At 48.5% G+C, this 22,135-nt stretch overlaps 1 protein-coding gene across 1 annotated transcript in view; it reads left to right on the forward strand.

Moving 5' to 3' along the window:
- PAPPA (pappalysin 1) overlaps positions 1-22,135 on the forward strand; it is a 241,865-nt gene that overhangs the window by 18,901 nt on the left and 200,829 nt on the right. The window contains exon 2 of the mRNA XM_023242643.2: positions 13,993-15,055. Coding sequence (XP_023098411.1) covers positions 13,993-15,055 — 1,063 coding nt within the window. The remainder of the gene's footprint in view (positions 1-13,992; positions 15,056-22,135) is intronic.

Here is a 22,135-nt window from a genome sequence, read left to right on the forward strand (position 1 = left end):
TGCATAGGCATTACTAAATGCCGTGTGGGCAAACAGCAAGATATCTGCTGTTTGAGAACCATTGTCTTACATGGATTTTTTTTTTTTATTAAAGAGAATGTGTTCCTAGAACACATATCCCTACCTCCACACTTTTTCACATTTGGTTTTCTCCTTGACCTTTCAGTGTCCTTGGCCTCCTCCCCATCAGTCTGCTCTGTTCCAGACTCTTTAAGTTCCTCAGCATCTTTTACAGCCAGGGAGGAAATACTGGCCTGTCTGGGTTACTGATCTGCTTTGTTTTATGCTTTTTTGTGTGTAAAAAAAAAAAGCCAAAATGGTTTTGTGACCATCTCCAAACTTTCCATTTAAAATCCCCTAAATATTCCACGGCAGCATTGAGTTAAGAGCTCAATTCATTTCATGCATTTAGTGATGTTTATTGGGTCAACCATGTATCAGGTCCGAGGCTAAGCACTCAAGAGCACAAAGTCAAAGGAGTTACAAGATCTGCACCTCAAGAACTTATGTAGTAGGCTATCTGAGCAGAAGAGAAGCTTCATGATAACTCTGTACCCTCTCCCAGTTGAGTAGGTGGGGAAACCAACCCCAGAAGGTAGATAATAATTGGTCAACATCATTCAGAGACCAAACCCAATGCTGAACTAGATCATCCTCCTCCTAGTGGAACAAAACTAAAATTCTGAAGTCCCAGGGATCTCTAACTACCATTTATCATTCTAGAGCCTTAACGAGGCCCTGTGGGTTGAATCATAATTCATGATTTTATGGTATATATTAAGACAGTAGAAAATTAATATCTGAAAAGTCTGTCAGCCCTCTCTCTTCAAAAGGTTGTTTATACTCCATGCTTTCCTTTTTAAGTCTTCAGTGGTAATGACTCCAGATTGCCCCATGAGCACTGGACAGGGAGTCCTCAGACACAGACCTGTCTATTTCAGCAATGTGACCCTATTGATAAGAATACGATGAATCCCTGAGCTGATGACCTCCCGAATCCCCATCCGTGGACTCTCTTCCTCAAAACCACCAAAGATTCCCTGTTGTCTGTGGAACAGACTTCACATCTCTTGGCGTGACATTCACAGCCCTTGGCACCGTGGTCTCAGGCAGCCTGTGCAATTTCGTCTCCCTCTGCTATGCTGTGCACCCTCAATTCCACCAAAAGCAGAGGTCTTGGGGCGCCTGGGTGGCCCAGTCAGTTGAGCGTCAGACTCTTGATTTTGGCTCAGGTTATGATCTCACATTCATGAGTTTGAGTCCTGCATGGGGCAGAGCCTGCTTGGGATTTTCTCTTTCTCCCTGTCTCTCTGTCCCTCCCCTGCTCATGCTCGCTCTCAAAATAAATAAATAAACTTAAAAAAAAAAAAGCCAGGGTCTTTCCCCATGTCCAGAGCCCTCTTCCAGTGACAGCACAACACCTAGCCTTGCCTCATGTTTCCACTTCGGCTGGGAGGTCTTTGCCCAGCCTCCCCCACCCAGTCCCCATTCCTTATGCGGGGCTGTCTCTGTGTCACTCATCCAGGAAAACTTCCCTGAGCCTTTTTTTCTCATCCGAATCGAGTACTCCTTCTGCTAAATTCTCTTTGCTTGCACCTCTACTAGAGGTGGATTATATATTATGCTTTATTATACTTTATACTTTATTTGTGGATAATTAACAACTCCTTGTCCTTGCTCAGTCTGTTTTCTCCCAGCTGGGAAGCATAATTTAGAAGTTAGGAACAGGGACTCTCGAGTCTGATTACCTAGGCTCGAATCCCACCTGTGTGACTTGCCAGCCAGTTACTCAGGCTTGGGCAAGTTATCTGTGCTTCTCTGAGCCTCAGTTTCCTCATCTGTAAAATGGAGATAATAATACTGCCTCCCTGCTTGGATTGTTGTGTCGCCTGCCTGCACTAATCCACCCAGCTTCCCACAGCGCCTGGCAGACAGTGAGGGCTCGGGGAACATCAGGCATCACCACTCTCCCTGCACAGAAGAGTAATTCTGGATGGCACCAGCCGTGCACAGCAGAGTGGGAATCTGCCTGTCTGGCCGCGTCCCTTTCTTATCTCATTTTGCCATCGCTCTCCCTGAAAGGCTCACCCCTGGCTGTGTGGGCCAGGATGAGGTGATGGCAGGCTCACCCGAAAGAGGAGCTTTTGTTTCCAGAGCTCAGCCCACACTGTCTGGGGTGCGTTTTTACATAACTCGCCGTGGGTCTGCGTCAGTTACGAAATTTACATCACTTGGCTCACCCACGTGGGAACCTTCTCCATCCCTCTCAGCTCTTTGGGTTAAGCTAGAGGTGCTCAGTGACCCTCCCGGTGCTATTTTGTAGATGAGGATGTCAGGTCCAGACATGGAGCCAAGGCCAACTTATCTATTAGGCACAGCCAGTGTGGTACCCGAAGTGCAAGGTACTTTTAGGGGCCAATAAAAATGGCTTGATATCTTTTAAAATCAGAAGAAAATCATCTATATAATAACATGTATTATGTAATGATGGATCCAGCCTCTTTACTGTATATATCTTTATGCCAGTGCAATCATAAAATATAATTATATATATTTATGGAGGAAGGGAAAAGTGCCCAGGGCCCAGGAAAGTCATGATGTGACCCTGAATGAAAAGGAATTTGCCCAAGATCAATAATAGTACATTAGTGGCAAAGCAGGGCAAAAGTTCACGGCTTATGACTCCCAACTTAGAAATCTTATCCCTGCAGTTTCCACAGACTCCCTAGAAGTTATTACACTACAGTCTTCTCTTTTCAGCAATGAGAAAAGTGGACCAGAGAGGGGGTATGATTGGCCGCATCACACAGCTTAGTTATGCCAGCACACGGCTAACTTACACTTTCTTTACCGATTCCTTGTTGCATTTTGCATTTTACACATTGCATTGCATTCCCGTTCCTTTTTGCATTTTACACAACCACCAAACCTAGTGACCGTGGATGGAAGCCCCCATTATACAGATGGAGAAATTGAGGGCCAAGAAGTAGAAGAGGCTTACTCAGGTTGCAAAGATGCCACTCCTGCCTCCACATCAGGGCTCTTGTTCCAGTACTCTAAAGATGGCTTGAAACTTCAAAATCTCCTCAAATTGGGTTTCCTCACAAGCCGTGGGCATATTTCTTTCATTTGCTCATTTATTCACTCATTCAGCAAATGTTTACTGAGTGCTTATATTCTAGGTATTCTATAGAAGGCTCTAGATGCAGAGTGGTGAACAAACGTAGCCTCTTACCCTCTCGGAGGCTCACTTGCCCCATTTGCACAAACAGAATCATACGTTTCTATTTTTCTCCCCTTATAGAGTTCTGGGAAAAAGCAAATGAAATAATTAAGACTCTTTTTGTACACTTTAAAACTTCAGGAAAATTTAAGAATGCTTCCTGTATCGTTATAACCAACAGAGTGTATAATCAATATAAGGAAGCGCTAAAAAACATGAAGAAATATTCAACTAATTTTAAAATTGTTGCTTATATTTATTCACAGAAAGGATGAGACATTGGTTAAGCACTTGACTTTGGAGTCAGGGAGCTGGTTTCTAATCTTGTTTATGTTATTACAAGTCAACAGACCTTTGCTAAGTCAAGGAAACTGAGTCTCAGTTTCCTCATGCATAAAATGGGACCAAGAGACCTTATAGACTAGTTGTAATAATTCAACGAGATGATGCCCATAAAATTCTTGTCCTGGTACATGGCACGTCATAAATGGTGGCTCTCTTTATTTCTCAGTAGGTTTGCGTGGCTCTGAGTGGCATTAGAACAAATCAGAGTAGTAATCTGAGGGATAACGTAAGGAGGCAGGCATGATAATAATAGGTATTGCTAGCTGCATATTAGTAATTCCTGGTATATCCACATGGCATCAACAGAGGCACTAGCACTAGGGAAGAGCTGGTCTCTTGTGAGAGGGTACAGGCTGTGTCTGGTCATGCTCTCCACCCCGAATGTCCAGGTAGGACCTGATACAGTAGATGTCTCGTGAAGATGTGTTGGATGAATTGGTGATTGGGTGAGTAGATACATTAGGCAGGGCTTGGGGATGTTAACTTGGGGAATAAAAGAGCCAGGGATAACACAATCAAGAGACTCAGACATCTTCCCGGCTGTCCTGGGATAGAGGTTACAGATCCCTGGAGATCAGGTCCTGGCCATCTGATCCACTGGATGGCAAAAAAAAAAAAAAAGGGAGGTGATTTGGATTCACTGAAGGAGAACACTGAGAAATGCCCAAAGGGGCAGAAGCCTTCTTCACACGGCACGGGGTTCTCTAATTCTGAATTGTGTACAGTCACTTGTCAGGATGCTGCACGGGTGATTCAAGCAGGAAGTTAGGTGTGAAATGGATGATATAATTAACTTTGAAGGAGCCTCCAGCCCTGACTATGCACGATTCCATGAATGATGAAAGCTAAGAGCTTGAAGAATGTGGAGGGCAGGACGGAATGGTCCTTGAGAATTGTCTGGAATGTGGTATCATAGTCTCTGAGGTTTGGTGAGTGAGCGGGAAAAGCTTGTAGATCTTCATCAAAATGACCCAGAGTGCACTCTCTTCTCCAGGGCGGCTCCAGCATCAGGACCACTTAGTCTGTCGGGGGTCTGGTTTGGGTAGGGCAACTTCTAAAGGCAAGCAGACCGAAAATGCATGAATCCCCCTCTCTCCCTTCTCCTCCTTCTCCTCCACCTCTTTTATCTTCTCTGTCATTTTCTTCCTTTCCTCCGCCACTTTCTTTTTCTGAAAGTTTGTCTGCTCCAATTTCATGGGCAATGTGTGAAATAGAGAGCAAGGAGCATGCCTTTCTATTTCGGAGAATAGTGTCGGAAGGGATAACGTTTAACAGCACAGAGGAAGGGAGAAAAACTGGTCACAGTTCTGAGGAAAAGGAACAGACATTTATTCCTTTCAATAAAAAGTGTAGCCTGTGTTATGTGCTATGCAAATGAGTGTTTGCATTCTCTCACTAAATCCTCAAAATGGCACTGTGCGTTAAATACTGTTCTTATCAGTTTACAGTTGAGAAAACTATCAGGTAGGTGAAGGGATTTTGCCCAAGGCTACATAGCTAACAAGTGGCACAGCTGGGATTCCGACAGATAAGACTTCATAGTACACGTGCTTAAGCCATGTACCATGCCAGTGCCCGTGTGCCAAGTTCTGGTATGTTCATGATCTCATTACTTCCCCCTACAACTGCCAGGGGTAGATAGTATCACCCCATTTTACACATGAGAAGAATGACACTAAAAGACGTACCCCGACTTTCCCAAGTCACATAGTTATCGAATGGTAGGGCCCGCATTAAATGTATATTTATTGCTCCGTAAGGTCCTGACCTTTCCATGTCCGCACAGCCTGCGTACATATGAGCAAAGGAGGCAGACTGGAGAGTCAAGAACCAGAGGGAGACACAGGTGCACCGTGAGCCCTCAGGAGCACTTTGCCATCCCAAGCATACCCTGGAGTCTGCATATTAATAAAACTTAAGGGTTTCAGGAACCCTCAAGTATACTCTTGTGAACCTTGCCTTACATCTTGATAGCCTTAAATCGTTTACAAGGAAATATGCATACATTTGTCTCCTTTCTTTCTCAAAAGAGGTCTGTGAAGTATACAGGATAAGACTTTTTAATCCCTGGAGTATACATGGGCAAGCTGGGGCTCAGAGAACTGAACTCCTCCAAGGTCAGACAGCGAGTAAATAAGGTAAGCAGACTCATGGACTGAGAGGGCTCTCAGGTAATGGTTCGCAGCAGGAAAAACAAATGCAGGTGGGGAGCAGACACAGATACTACCGTGGGCACTCTTCCCGCTGTCCCATGCCGTCTTGCAAAGGGAGATCTGGCCCCACGTGTTCCCTTGCGTGGCCAATACATCGGGGCGTCTGAGCTAGTCCTGACCCTGTGATTTCCTTCAGAGGGCTCCTCTTGGTACCTTTGCCTCTCTTACACCAGGAGACCTGGATGTCTAGAACTCAGTGTAGTTTGGGATAAGCCTCCAGCCAGGTGTGATTTATTTCAAGCCTCCTCCTTCCACTGAGCCTACGATCAGTCCTCTGAGTCAAGGGGAGCCCTGAGGAATGAGATGCTGAGGAGCACTCCCTCAGGTCCCCACCTCGTTGACGTCCCAGCTCTCCTCTGAATGCCTGGTGCTGCTGAGTCCTCCGGGGTCATTTTGGTGGTCTTCCCCCCCGACTGAACCAAGTGCAGGGACCATGGGTATACTTAACCCAAATCTGTCTGTTTTAATCACTCTCCTCTGGACAGATAAAAGCTTTCCATAGGATTGCTCTCTCAAGCATTCCTCTGTGGCTTTAATACCAGCCATTAAATCATGGAAGGGAAAACAAAACAAAACAAAAAGGGACCGGCTCCAACGTTTAGCGTTTAACTTTTTTAGCCTCCTGAAAAAAACCCAGATTTTTGACCCAAATTCCCCCTTTCATACCCACATCCTCTCACCTCTGCTTCTGTTCCTCTGGTAGAGGATGGTCCTGAAATTGCCTTCTTTCCCCCTTGACTTCTTCCTCTGAGACTATACATCTCCCACAGTGGGAACCAAGGCAGGGATGTCTGATGGACCTGGGATCTCAGAGTCACAGGGAGTCTGAGACAGAAGGGGCCTCTGTGGCCATCTGATGTGACCCTCCTACCTCCTAGGGCAGGGTGTGAGGATGCCTAGAGAGGGGGTACTGCTTTCCCAGTGACCCACAGCAGAGCAATGGCAGACCTTGACCACAAGAACCTTGACTGTGGGCCAAGAGTTATTCCCACTGAAGGAAAGCATCTGGCTTTAGAGTTGGCCTAGTTGTGACTCCACCACTCTTTTGCTGGGATCCTTGAGGGGAGATCACGTTGCTTCTCTCTACTTCAGTGTCCTTGTCTGTTAAAGGACTGTCAGGAAAGCCCACTACACGGGATCATGACAAGCAGCGAGTGGGATCTTTTTGCCTAGCAGAAGGCCTGCTACCTAGAGGCTTTCAGCAAAAGTTCCTAATCTTTCTCATTATTTGAAAATGCTGCTCTGTCACCAGCCAAAATGACCCAGGTAGAGTGTCCTTCTCCTTCCATGTCCACTCTATCAATGAGAGAAAAACAAATAAAGAAATTTTTTTTTAACATTTATTCATTTTAGAGAGACAAAGAGAGACAGAGCCTGAGCAGGGGAGGGGCAGAGAGACAGGGAGACACAGAATTGGAAGCAGGCTCCAGGCTCTGAGCTGTCAGCACAGAGCCCGACGTGGGGCTCAAACCCACAAACTGTGAGATCATGACCTGAGCGGAAGTCAGATGCTTAACTGACTGAGCCACCCAGGTGCCCCTGAGAGAAAAACAAATAATATAAACTTGATATAATTGTCATCCTTTGCTAATTGTCCTCTGTAGACAGTGAGAAAGTCCAGCGTTATCTGAGCTAATTTTGTGTTGACTTAAATCATGCCTGGAAAACATCCTAGGGGGAAAAACCCCATAACGACAGCACAGCATGGAGGCATAGCTGAGGTCTCAATCATCTGTGGGGGGAGCTGAACTTGCAATTGGGAGTCTTTAATTCCAGCTCCTCCTAGCACTTAGTGCTGTGTGACCTTAGGCAGGTGACTTCACCTCTCTGAGTCTCAGGTTTCTCAGCGGTAAACAGCACCTGTTATACAAGGTGGCTGTAAGCATAAGACACTTTGGCACAGAAGCAACTCCCCACGTGCTCAACACGCACGATGACCTTCAATTACGTACACTTGAGCCAAAACATGGAAGCACCCCTTCCCCGAGAGGCACATTCCCTGTGCGCCATGACCATACCTCCAGTCTTTGTTTCCTCCTGATACACCTTGCTCTGATCGCCCTGGGAACGGATTACATTGAGGCAATGTATCCTAACCAGAGGAGGATTCTGCAATGGGCACGAGGCAGTGGGAGATGGGATAGATTGTAGAGAAATTTTAGCGGGAGAGCTTCGGAAACTTGTAGAATGATGGCGTTCTGGTCTGCCGGGGCTCTCATAACGAAGTTTCGTGGACCGGGTGGCTTAAGCACCAGAAATTTATCTTCTCACAGTTCTGGAGACTTGGTGTCTGAGCACAAAGTGTCTACAGCATTGGTTTCTTTCGAGTCCTCTCTTCTTGGCTTACAGGTGGCCATTGTTTCCCTGTGTCTTCTCATGGTCTTCCCTCTGTGTGTGTGTCTGTGTCCCAGTTTTCTCTTCCTACAAGGACCCCAGTCATACTGGATCAGGGCCCACCCTCAGGATCCTATTTTAGCTTGATCACCTCTGTAGACACCCAACCTCCGAATAAGGTCACATTGTGAGGTACTGGGAATTAGGATGTCAACATATGAATTTTGGGGGTACATGATTCCGCCAATAACTAACAGAAAGGAAGGTGGGAGGCAGCTGAGGATATGACTACAACCTTGAAAAAAAACAACAACACATTTTTGTATAGATCCTGGAGGCTGGAGGAGACCTGGGTCAGAAACCAACAGGTAGGGAAGCCTGCGGTAGAAATCCAGGTGCTGAAGACAAGGTCTGGAAGGCATTCTGGACATCATCTGAACAAGGCCCAGGCACATCTTGGGTCCCCACGAAGTGTGGTGAGCCAAGGAGAACAGATGATGCGTAGTAGTAAAGAACCATTGATCCTCAGTCAGTTGTTTAGGCAGAAGAATGACTGGAAAGCAGCCTCTTGGCCTGCAGTTCAAGTCAACTTGCTTATGTTGGTGCTGTGGGACTTAGATCTTTTCGGAGGGGTCCGTGCCTTCAAACAGCCCACTGGGCTCAGTGCAGTGACGTGATTAAGCACCTGGGTCTGGGAATTCTATAGGCCTGGATTTCAGGCTTTGGGAGAGCCTCTTCCCTCCCTGAGCCTGAGCCTCAGCTTCCTCTGGCCATGCTGAGTGGGCCATGCTGAGAGTTTCATTGTGAAGGTTAAGTGAGAGAATTAATCTAGAACACACGGGACGTAGCAACTTCTAAATAAAGGAAGGGTCCTGTGCTCTTGTAAAGAACACAGCAATAGGGAAATGTCCCTCCTGTTCCTTTGTTTTTAGTTTGCGATGCCAAACTCTACGGAGCACCTGTAAGACACCAGGGTCTGTACAGAATGTTGGGCACTTTGAAATGAACCAAACAGACCCACAGATGGGAAACACAGACACTGGATGAGTAATTACAGAAGTGGTGAGTTTTCAGACAGGAAGGAATGTGATGGATATATGGGAGGAAGATTTGTCTGTTCCTGGAGTGGAATGGAATGGTCAGACAGAGCTGCCCTGGGACAGTGCCATTAAAGTGATCCTGAGGGGGTGACCCCCAGGTACAGAGGACTCCTGGTACAGCCCTGGCTAAGATTTTGGGAGACTTCTGCCTTTGGGCTAGCCTCTTTTACATATGCTCTTTGTCTCCAGGGTGAGGCTCAGTGGGTAGGTGAGAAGAAAAAGAGACAGTAAAAATAAGTAGGCAGGAAACTTCTGGGGGTGGGGGTGGGGGGTTAGAAGCCCATTTCAAAGCAAGCCCAGCTGCAGGAAGATAAGAGCACATTAGAGAGGCCAGCTGACCAGGGTTTGAGGGACCGGTGATTACTATGAGGCTCAGGGCAAGCCTCTCCCAGGTCTGGGGCTGGACTTCTCCACGTCTGTAAGAGTGCCCTAGACACCTCATGGGCTCTGCACGCTTTCAGTGTCTGCTTCTATGCGTTTTATAGCCTTGAGGCAGGCTTATGCTAATTAGATGTAGATTGTGTGCAGGATTGCCCCGTAGCCTTCATCTTGTCACATGGGGATGTGTCCCCTGGGATCAACTTCCAGCAGCACACAGATGGGGCCACTTCAGAAACGCCTCTCCCCGTTTCCTTCACTATGTCTCTATCTTCCTGGACAGCTGCGGGGAGGGACAAGGTGAAGGTGGGGAAGGTGCTCGCGTGTCCTTCGTAGAACACTGTTCTGTGTCCCTCTGTGGAGATACACAGAGGACAGGGAACCTAAGTATGCAAGGACTGGGATTGACACGAGGCATCAGATTCAGATCAACACCTATTTTTGAGCTCCTTCTGCTTACAAGGAACCATTCTAGCAGTGAACAAAAGAGCTCTTAAATTGTAGGTGGGGGTCATTTAATCCAAACTTCTCCTTTTTCAGAGAAGGGAAATGAGGCCCAGCAGCATAAGGGTGGGGGGGGGATGGTGTGACTTGTCATCTGGCAAGCTGAGCCCGGATCTCTGGTTCCAGATCCCTGGTTCTGGGCTGGTGAGACAGCGGTGTCTCCCTTCCAGCCCCCTGAAATGTGGCTACTGTTGATTAAATTATTTTCATACAGAAATAAGTCCCCATCACTATTTTACTCCCCCCACCCCCCACCTTGTTGAAGTTCGGTGATTTCCTTTTGCCACTTATACTCCAGGTAAATATTTCCTTCTGAACTTCTGAAGCCACTGCTTCAAGGTTCTCAGTTCCCTCAATGTGTTTCCTCTGGGTTCCACTGAAAAGCCTCTCTTTGCCTTTCCTCTCAGCCTCCTGGGGCCAAGCCTCCTCTTAGTCTCCCCGCTCCACGTCCCAGAGTCTGGCCTTTCTCTCTGCTTCTCTCTTCTCTCTCAACTGCACACAGAGGTGGCTTGAGCCTGAGTCCCAAGCCCCAGGAAGGTTCTGAACGGAGGGCACCCTACAGATGTGTAAACATTTTACCTTGCTAACCCAGCTAGCTGCCTTCCAAAGGCAACAGGAAAACCAGGGACTGAGAGCCCCTGGCATAATAAAAAACCTGCAGAGAGAGAGAGAGAGAAAGAGAGAAAGAGAGAGGGAAAAGGGATCCTGTTTCAGATGTTAATTTTCTCATTAGAAGAATTTCCTGTTGCAGGGGGAGGGGTTAGCCAGGGGAGCAAGAGAAGGTGAGCTCAGTGGTGGGACCAGGGACACCAGAGTGGTGGCTCCGGGGAACGTGGCTCTCACTGATCCCTGTAGCAAGCGGCAACCCATAGATTGGGTAACTCACTCCAAATCTGGAGTCAGAGCTTCAGTTTTGGAGAGGTCAGTGCAGATTTGCACATTCAGCAGCCTGACAGCAGCTCAGGAGATGAGATGTCTGATTTCTAAGTCGGGTTTGTCAGTGGGTTTGAGGAGGACTTGGACGTTTTCGAGGCTTCATTCTATCAGCTCCTGATACATCAGCCAAGATGCCTTCGGGGTGCCTTCTCTCTTTGGCCCTTCTGTATTTTATTTCTAGTCGTTTCCCACATGTCATCATTGACATCGGTCCTAGACCCTCCAGCGTCTTCAAGCTGAACTCACACTGGGACAGCTACCGTGTGCCAAGGACGGGGCCTCCACCGTGTCTGTTAAGTAGGACAGCATGCTTAAAGAGGGCTATCGGCAAGAGGATTACGATCTGTAGAAGGGAAGTGATTTTCCCCAGATGTATGGCTAGGAAGTGCTTTCATCAGAATTACTTACTCTGAATCCAAAGATCCTGGGTTTTCTATGGTACTAAGAACACACACTTTCTTCTGATTCTCCCTGTCCGTTAGCCATGGAGACATGAATCAGTGCCTTTGATTCTGCTTGTCCTTTTTCCTTCTCCCAGTCTTTCAGGAATCCTTCTTGTGCTCCATCATGAGACACTTAGTGAGTGCCTGCTGTAGGCAAGGCATGGTGCAGGGTGCTAGGCACGATATACAGATGGTCCAGCCAGAGTCCTCACTTTCCAGAAGCATCCAGTCTAGGGGGACTCCAGAACCAGAGGACAAGTGTCTAGTTGCCTAAAAGCAAAATGAATTCAGAGGAGAGAATGGGCCTTCCTTACAGGGCTATCACGGAGAGCTTCTAGGAGGAGGTGGTTTCTGTTTTAGCCATTCAGAAACCTGGAAACACAGAAGAGCAGACTTGGGCCAGGTGTGTGAGGGGGACTCCATTCAGTCCCCTCCTTTACCAGGTAGAGAACCAAGACCCAGAGGAGGTATTATTCAGTGCTTCACCCAAGGTTGCCCAGCCAATGAGAGCAGGTTGACTTTGTGAGGAGACCCCCTGCCATTGCCTGAAGGACTGTTGGACAGGAGTAGGCGGAGGGGTATAGGCAGACTTAGATGCCAGGCCCAAACTGCCATCCACATCAGCTGCTAACAGATCGACATGAGTTCTGAGGCCCCAGTGCTCACAAAGGAGTAAAGACTGTGTGGGCCTCCTCTGTTGATTTTACTGGAAGCTCTCCATGATCGTTTGATGCATGCTGATGGCAGATGCACCCTCAAAGTTATGGTGACCGCAGAAACTCACCAGCTCAAAGTAGGGACCGTCCTTCTAAATGGGCATCTTTTATTCATTCTCGTCTCCCTCTCTTTCTCCTCCCACCTGGCCTCGTACATCATCCCACACTTCAAATGCATTCTTAATTAGAAAGTCCTCTTCCTCATCCAACAGCCTGTCTGTGCCAAGGACACTGGGTATATTCCAGAAAGGCTGGGGAAGAGGGGTTGGTGAGTATAAAGATACTTTTTGATCCAGAGAGAATCTGCTAAGTGACTTCCTGGGGTTCCCAGAGTAAAGCTAGAGGCGTCAGCCTTGGGACTTTCCCAAACACCCAGCTTGTGGTACCCCCAGGAGGTTGGTGTGTCCCAGATCCCTGGTGGCATTGATGGGGGAGAGAGAGGTGCCTGTAGAGTTAGCGCACAGGGTAGTGAATCCCAGGGTCTGGGATCCTCTTACCAGTCAGTTGACCTTAAACCCATCCATTTCCATATCTGCCTCTGTTAACGTCACTACTTTAAAAGTGTTACGTGGATGAAATGAATTAACACACGTGTAGACCTTAGTACAATGCTTGACCTGCCGTAGAGGCTTGGAAGATTTTACTTAATGAAGGAGTCCCCAACATCTTTTTATGTTAAGAGAGTGCTTTTCATTTCATTCTTTTATAAATATTAGCATTAGTGTCAGAGAAAAGCAAGCTGAATTGGGTCTCAGGAAATTTGTCAGTGACTCTGTAACCTGACAAATGTCTTTCATTTTCTGGGTCTGAAATCCCTCATCTGTCGAGTGAAGAAGTTGGAATTGTGATCTTTAAAAACCTTTCTAGCTCAGGAGCGCCTGGGTGGCTCAGTTGGTTAGGCGTCCGACTCTGGGTTTCGGCTCAGGTCATGATCTCGAGGTTCATGAGTTTGAGCCCTGCATCAGGGTCTGTGCTGACGGTGCAGAGACTGGTTGGGATTCTGTCCCTCCCTCTCGCTCTGCACCTCCCATTTGCTCTCTCTCCTGGTCAAAATAGACAAATAAACTTTAAAAAAAAATGTTTTTTAAAGCTTTCTTGCTCAGATATTAAGCATGCCTGCCTTTCTTTGGGGATGAGTTTCAGGGGTAACCAGGATTCCTATTAGGAGCTAAAAGCGTTAGCTTTGCAGCCCTTGACCCTTGATTCTCTGTGCCAACTTTCCTGATGGCTCACCACCGCTGGCCTTTTGACGACTGCTAATCGTTAACGTGCACTCAAAGTTACGGAGACCGTAGTAGGGGCCATCCTTCTAAATGAGCAACTTCTGTGCATTATCACCACCACTGACTCTCCTCTCGCCTCCTGTATCATCCCACACTGAAAATACCATCTTAATCACAAAGCCCCCTTACCCATACAACAGTCTTGCAAAAATCGAAGGTGTTCAGATTTCCATTATTACGATTGTTGGTATTTTGTTTAGCTCAACTCCCCATTCTACAACAGAAACCTTTCTTGTAAGTTCCATACTCAAAACCAATACAAGTGAAACTGTTTGGGCTACAGGTTGTGGTGAGCAACCCCCAAAGCCAGCTCACCTGTCCTCTCCGTCCCTCCGGCCCTCAGTGTGCCCGAAGGGTGGTCCCAGAGCCTCCATTAGTAGCTGCTGGCTCTCGCAGAGCACAGTTTGAAAACCGCTGGTCTAGGACATCCTGATATAAGTTTTATCAGGGAGAAATAACTCACCACCACCCCCTTCCATCCTTTATTTATTCATCTTTCTCTCTTCGGGCCACATAGGGCTATATGACAAATGTTCATATACCTCGCGTGACCGAGGATGGGTCGTGGGAATTCACACCGTCAGTGACCAAGGCAACAGAGACCCACGCTACTTTTTCTCCCTGAAGACAGACCGGGCCCGGCAGGGGACCACCATCCATGCGTACCGCAGCTACCTCCCAGGCCAGTGGGTACACCTAGCTGCCACCTACGACGGGCGGCTGATGAAGCTCTACGTGAATGGCGCCCAGGTGGCAACCTCCGGGGAGCAGGTGGGCGGCATATTCAGCCCGTTGACCCAGAAGTGTAAAGTGCTCATGCTGGGAGGCAGCGCTCTGAATCACAACTATCGGGGCTATATCGAGCGCTTCAGTCTGTGGAAGGTGGCCAGGACTCAGCGGGAGATACTGTCGGATATGGAAACCCGTGGCCTCCACACGCCTCTACCTCAGCTCCTCCTCCAGGAGAACTGGGACAATGTGAAGCGCGCCTGGTCCCCCATGAAGGATGGCAGCATCCCCCAAGTGGAACACAGCGGTGCCCACGGCTTCCTGCTGGACACGAGTCTGGAGCCTCCGTTGTGCGGGCAGACGTTGTGTGACCACACAGAGGTCATCGCCAGCTACAACCAGCTCCCGCGATTCCGCCGGCCCAAGGTGGTGCGCTACCGCGTGGTCAACCTCTACGACGACAGCCGCGAGAACCCCACGGTGAGCCGCCAGCAGATTGACTTCCAGCACCGGCAGCTGGCCGAGGCCTTCAAGCATTACAACATCTCCTGGGAGCTGGAGGTGCTGGAGGTGAGCAACTCCTCCCTGCGCCACCGCCTCGTGCTGGCCAACTGTGACATCAGCAAGATCGGGGACGAGAACTGCGACCCCGAGTGCAACCACACGCTGACCGGCCACGACGGCGGGGACTGCCGCCACCTACGCCACCCCGCCTTCGTGAAGAAGCAGCACAACAGGGTGTGTGACATGGACTGCAACTATGAACGGTTCAACTTTGACGGCGGAGAGTGTTGTGACCCCGAGATCACCGACGTCACCAAGACTTGCTTCGACCCCGACTCTCCGCACAGGTAAGGCCTGCGGGGCAGGCGATGCCCGGCTGCCACCTGACTTGTCCCCCATTGTGTAGGCGAGGCACCTGAGGCCCCTAGGGGGTGTGGAATTTTCCAGTTCACACAGCGGTTTCATGACCGAGGCCAGCCCCTCACTCAGTTCTCATGGGAGTGCTACGCAAGGATGGCCCGTCACGACGGTATTCACTGAGCCCCCACCACGGGCTAAGAAGGAAGGCTCAACCCGGTCTTCTCAAAGGGCCCAGAGTCTAAACTGGGTGATGTGGGGCCGAGTACCAGTAGCTGCCATCATGTACGTGGCACCGTGGGGTGCAGCGCGTTAGCCACGTGCGGTCGCCAGCCACACACGACTGTTGACGCTGAAATTAGCCGAGACTAAATAAAGTTAAAGTCTGTCCTGAGTCCCGTTAGCCACCTTTCAAGTACTCAGCAGCCTCGTGGGCTGGTAGCTACCGTGCTGGACAGACCAGTATGGAACACCCTTCCCAGCAGAACATTCATCCTGTCGCACCGAGCTGGCAAAGCGGGGATAAGCTTGGTTGGACGGCCCGGGTTCAGGTCTCGGTGATACTGTTTCCTCACTTTGTGGCCCCTTAGACGCTACGTCTTCCTCTGTGAAGTGGGAATAAGAACAGCACCTGCTTTGTCCGGCTGCTCTGAGGGTTGAGGGGGGCTCTCAAAGCGTCGTCCCTCTCACGGTGTCTCTCCCATTAGCTCTCGGTAAGCGTATTTGTCATGACTTGTGTAACGGAAGATGGTGCGTGCTGTGCTTAGGGAGTGCCAAGCGAGATCAAAGAGGAAAAAAAAAACTGACTTTCAGCTTGAATATCTCTGGGAGAGCTTAGGTACAGTTTGGACAATCGAGGTTGGGTTGGGGGAGAAAGGAGGGCACGGGGCAGACGGACTTCATCTCCTGCTGAGAAGAGGGCGGGAACAGGAAGCTCGTGTCTGAGGCCTCACTCAGCGTCCACTTGCACTAGCACCCCTGGCCAGCAACCCCAAAGAAAAGCCTGAAGGGGAACCCGTGGGTGATCTGTATTCAGTAGGGGACCCGGAGGAACTAGTTCCAAGCCAGAGAGACTGTCACCCTCCACTTTCCTGATTGCCCAGATCCACGCTGAACGTTTCCATTCTGTCCAGCACACAGGACCCTGGACTTGCTGAGAGCTCGAGCACATTTGCCGACCTCTGCAGGCTTTCTGCTGACTCTTCTCTTTAGGTCTCTCTCAAAAGAGCGAGGGCCTCCCGTGCACAGACAAAATACCTACGTGCAAAGGAATGACGATACTGGCAGGAGAATGTCGTGCCTGGCAGCAGGCCAGAAAGCACGTCAGCTCAGCCTGCTGGCACCAGGCAGGCCCTCGACTCTCACCTCGGTCCACAGACATGAGCGGCCCAGGTGGGAAGAAGCCTTGATGTGTGGCCGGTTCCTTCCTGGTCACAATGTGTTCTCATCTCTGCTCTCATTTGAGTTTTGACAGAATTTGACAAAGAAGGCAAGACAGGGGTTAGTATTTGCATTTGACTGATCGGGAGATAGAGGACGTAAATGGGTGAAATGACTCGGCCAAGGTCATGGGTCAGGAGAGTCATTCAGCTAAGGCACAAATGCAAGTCTCTGAGATTAAGGCAGTGTGTGCCTTACTGAGCTAGATGCCCAGGCAGAGTGGGCATGGAGGAGGGTGAAGGGCCACGAGTAGCTGGAAGTTATTCACCCAATTTTTCTTTCTCTCTTTCTTTGTTTCTTTCTGTCTTTCTGTCTTTCATTCATTCAAACCCTGTTTCTTCAGCAGGTGCCAGGAAGGTGGGTACTCTTAGCCCTGTTTTGCTGAAGGAAACCCAGGATTCAGAATGACATAGGGGTTTAGCCAAGGTTACTCAGCAAATAAATGGAGAGCATAGATTCCAATCCAGATCTAATGACTCTAACGCTCCCACTGAAGGAGGGTATTTTTAAGCCTAAGGAACAGTAAGAGACAGAGTTGAAGGGCAGAGGTGACAGACAGGGTAGCTTCACTAAAGCCTTGGGAAAAAACTGCTGAGTTGATTGGGTCAGGACTGAGGGCAGCTGGCCTTTGTGGTGGGTGAGCTGTCCTGGTACCGAGGGGCCGCGGGGCCCCAGGTCCCAGATACTTCACAATCAGCAGACAGAGCTGGCAGCCTCCAACGGCCTCCTCTTTTCTAAGTCACGGGACTGCCTGCCCAGAATGTCTGTGAGCAGCCGTGTGCCAACTCTGTGACCACTCACGCCACGGCCCGTTTGTTTGCTGGCTGGGAAGGTCATGTGCCCTGGGTGGGGCCCACCAGGCAATGTGTCCTCTTCTGACGGGCTGGGGTAGGAGGCGGGGGTACACAGCATTCTGGCTGTATCAGCTCTCCTGTGTGCAGAGAGAAACCTGTGGAGGTTTGCAGAGAGATATTTGCTTTGTGACTTTAAAAAAAAGGAAGGGAGGGAAGGAGGGAGGAAGAAAGAATGAGGAAAGGAAGGAAGGCAGGCAGGAGGAAAGGAAGGAGGGAAGGAAGGAAGGCAGTGGAATATAAGGCAGGGAAGGAAGGAAGGACACCTGCAATATAAGCAGTGAACATTTAATATTATCTAGGTGATTTCTAATAAAGAGCTGAACTTCATTCTCTCTCTCTCTCTCTCTTTTTCTTTCTTAATGAGTAAACGCAATAAAACTATTTAATACTTATCAATCTATGGTAAAGGACCAACTTTTTTCTCCTATATGTTGCAAGCTGATCCCTTTGATATGTGCAGGAAAAAAATGAATCAATGTAAAATGAAACCACAGGAATGTCATTGTCAGAATTCTTGAAAAGTTTCTAAATGTGTACTCTCCATTTCTGTTCCCAGTGCACCGTAGACTGGTAAGCAGTACCTACTTTGAGTAGCACTGATTAAAATACACCATTCTGACAATTTAATGTAACAATTCCCTTGAGTAAAATAAGATTTCCCCCAGTAAGGCAGCTGGGCAGATCAGTGTACTCTAGGAAAGAGTACCATTTCTTGTAACACATTTAGATGCCCTTACGTCATAGTCCTTGGACCCCTTAGTCCGTGTTCTCATGGATTCACGTGCTGTGGGGGAGCAACTAATCCTAGCAGAGGGCTGCACAAGTTACCAGAATTGTGCCCAATGTCAGACCTAGAAACATCCTCACAGATCATTGGTCCACATCCCTTATCCTCCCATGGAGGGAAACTGAGTCAGAGCTCACCCTATCCATTAGTGGTCAAGCTAGGGTTAAGGTTGCTCTAGATTTCTGACTCCTGGTCATCTGCCATGGCACAGCCACCCAGCGTGGCCTTGACATCTTTGCAGCCACAGGTACCTGCCCCGTCACATTGTATCCTCACTCTCTTCTCAAATATCACCCAAAGAGCTTGGGATTATGAAGTGCTTGAATGAGTGAGTTTAGAAGAGAATTAGATAATGGCCTTGGGGTTCCGTGGGCCCCTGTAGAACTATTAGAGCTACATTGGCAGCTAGTGTTCTTTATTAAGAGGCCATAATAAAAGCAGTCAATTGAAGATGTGCACAGAGAGAGGGACTGGACAGTGAGTGGCCAGGATATAACTTCAAATGGTAATATCATAACCGTTTGAAGATGGTTGGCCTGGATGAGAAAATTCTCACAGGGCCATGTGGCATGCACCTCATGTCCCCAGAGGCCTGTCCTGTGGGAAAGGGAGCAGAATTGCTCTGTATGGTTTCTAAGCCCTGGCCAGGACCAGAGTGGGAGGCAGCTTGGAGCTGAGTAACAGATGATGTCCTCGCCCCTCAGAATGGTCCTCCCAGGGGAGTGCCCTGTCACCTGAGGGACACACAGTGAGGATTATGACAGTGCTGTAGAAAGTAGCCTTGTTGGTCTTGAGGTGGAGTATGGCACAGCCCGACTTTTTGCTGTTATCTTTCTCCAAATCGTGTTATGGAATCACGTGGTTGTAGACGTTTATCAGGTATGTGCACCTCTGTCAGGCTCTCTGCTGTTCACTGGGGATGCTTCGGTGAGTGGGGCACATTCCTCCCCATTGAGGGGCTTCCACTTTGCTGAGGGGTAATATTCAAACATAAGAAATTCTGATCCATGACAACAACACACAGTGGGACAGGAGTTCTGCGAGGCAGAGATCTGCTCTGACTAGGGAAACAAGGCAGGGGTGGCTGGTGGAGGCATGATTTGGGGGGCATCTGGGGCCGGGCAGCACATTCAGAGGTAGAGATGCAGCCTGCATAGGTCAGGTCCTGGCAGGAAACAGGTGACACATTCAGACAGAACAATTAAGGGAGTTGAAGGAGGGGGCAATTTGAAGGAGAGGCTATTTATAACAGGGTAGGCAGGGTTTAGGACAATCTCCAAGGCCAGGGTCAGCAACAGAGCAGGGAGCCATTTCTATCCTTGGCCTGGAGGGGCAAGAAGAGAGAGTAGTTTTGGAACATAAGAGAGGGAATGTGTGTGGAAGACTCCTGGGCAGCCGCAGTGACTCTCCATAAAGAGGGGTAGCCAGTCTACTGTGGCCCCCAGGCCAGAAGGGAGCCAGGAGAGTAACTTCTCCATTAACTTTCTCTTCTGCCTTCTAGTCTTCTGCTAGTGCTTCCCACTAGGGACTGAAACTAGAAGTCGCAGAGCAAAGGAACCCATAGAGGCACCCCAAAGAAGCCAACCTCCAAGGGCACAGAGCAGGGAGGAGAGGGATGGGCAGTGGATGTGGAGGAGCAAACAGCATTCCCAGAACACAGAGAAAGCCCATGCAGAGGGGACAAGACAAGCAAGAGGACAGGATGGGAGGAAGGGCTTGGAGAATAAGGAGTCATCGGTATAACTGGGACCCAGACCATAAGCAGAATAGGGTCTGCTTTATCTCATGACAAACTCTAATATCAGGCTAAATCCTTCCTTCCTGCCTCTCTCCCTTTCTTCATCCCCTCCCCTCCCCTCCCCCCCACTCCTCTCTCCTCCCCTCCCTACCCTTTCCCTCTCCTCTCTACCCCTCTCCCCCTTCCCTTCCCTTCCTTCCCTTCCCTTCCCTTCATTCCCTCCCTCATTTTTTTTCTTCTTTTCCTCTCCCAGTAAATATTTGTTGAATGCTCCCTCTGTGCCAGCCCAGTCCCTGCCTTTGGACCTCACCATCTAGTGGAAAAGACAGACAAGAAAGCATGCCATTGTAATCATGGGTGTGAACGAAGGATCCCCAGTGTCAGCCAGGAGGAGCAGTCAGTGTGAGCAGTAAAAATTTTTCTATTAGACCAACCATTTAGAAAAAGACATTCCATTGAACTTGGCCATTCTCTACAGTAGTGGAGACGAGCCAGGGAGGCAGAACTTCATCTGTAGCCATTAGAGATGTCTCCTAACAAGTTAGAATGCACTTCACATGCCTTGTTATAACTAAACTGGAAAACCTGGATACTAAGGGAAACCCCTAGTATCAGGAACCCCAGGGGCAATTGACACTTTGGGCTGCATGCACCCCACTGGGAGAGTATATTGCCACAAGCCTGCTGAATTTCTATTTGGACCCTGTAAACTGCAAGCTATGTAGCACAGTTAGGTGAACTTGACCTTTGTCTGTGCATATTGATTCATATGCAATAGGACAAATAGAAAAAGACTTCCCTTGCACACTGTTGGCTCATAGGGAAACATTTTCGTTGCCTCCCCCTTATTGTTATTTTTAATGGAACAAGGGCATTCCCCTGGGGCCATGTTATTTTTTTTGGATATGAGCTGACATTGCTAGAAATCTTTGGAATGGACTGTAGTAAGCCTTGAGGCAGGCTCTTCAACCCCTCTGCTGGCACTATAGTTCTCACTGTCTTCCCCCACCCCTTGTCAGAGACCATTAAATGATTTGCCCTCATATGTTGGGGTCTCTTACCTCTTTTCTGGGATGATCTCATGGAACATACACTTCCTTCTCCCAGGTTCTCCCCAAATCTGGAAAAGTTGCGTGGAATCAGAGATTCTCTGAGCTAAAAGGAGCAGTGGCAAGGTTCAGCCCTCTCTTGCTATAGATGAGGAGGCCAAGCTCCCAAGTGGGGCCAGCACTGACCCAGGCCTCCCAGTGAAAGTGAGGCCAACCTGAGAGCAAGATCCAGGGTTTCATCTCTTTATCCCAGGGCATTTCCACCCTCCTACATTACCATGGTATCTTAGAAGCTGGGGATTCAAAACTTGGAAAAGTTCTCTTTAGCATGGTCATGTTCATACCCGTCATCCATATTTTGCTAAGATGCTTTAATATCGAGGGCACTGCAGTAATGCCCTAGAGATCCAACGTGTAATCTGTGTCCTGAAGGTGCTTATATTCTGTGGTTTTATGACATTTTGTTACAGTCATTCAAGAGATGGCAAGAAGGTGGATGATTAATTTACCAGCGAACCACACAGACGATAAGGCTTGCATGAACTCTGAGAAAAGGCAGGATCCCTGTGGTTTGGAGAAGTTAGAAAAGGTTTTCTGGTAGAGGAGGTCTACAAACAGACCTCCAGAATTAACAGACTTTGTAATGACAGAAAAGAACAAAGAGATTGAGGTGGGAAGGTGATGGGAAGGTTTAAGGAAGAGGTGACTCTACTTGGAATTTCATGCAGTTCAATGTCATGATTTGTTCTTCCGGCCCTAGAGCTCCAAGAATCAGACTAATGTAGAATGAAAATAGCATTCCGGGGAAATAGACTCTAGCCCTGGCCCAGCAGTGTCTTAGCTATGCAATCTTGGGCAAGTCTCATAATCTCCTTGAGCCTCTGTTTCCACATCTATGGAAAGGGAATGATAATAATATCTGACCGCCTGGATCATGTGATTGCCTTGAGGGTCACATAAAATAATATCCAAGCAAGAGTTCTGGGAAGAGTTAACCAGCACGCAGATGAAAGAGGGCTTTGTTATTTGTTCAGTAACTTTGTTCATTCTTTTCCAGTAATCGTGTAAGAGAAATTGCTTGGAATTTTATAATCAGAATATCAGCGTTTATTTAATGTGACTAATATTCATTAAAGCAATAACAGGAGTCAGGCCTGGTATGGTGGAAAAGTGATATGTGTTGGAGACTGACCAGGGTTTGT

The sequence above is a fragment of the Felis catus genome, chromosome D4, assembly GCF_018350175.1.
Source record: "Felis catus isolate Fca126 chromosome D4, F.catus_Fca126_mat1.0, whole genome shotgun sequence".
In the NCBI taxonomy this organism is placed as follows: domain Eukaryota; kingdom Metazoa; phylum Chordata; class Mammalia; order Carnivora; family Felidae; genus Felis; species Felis catus.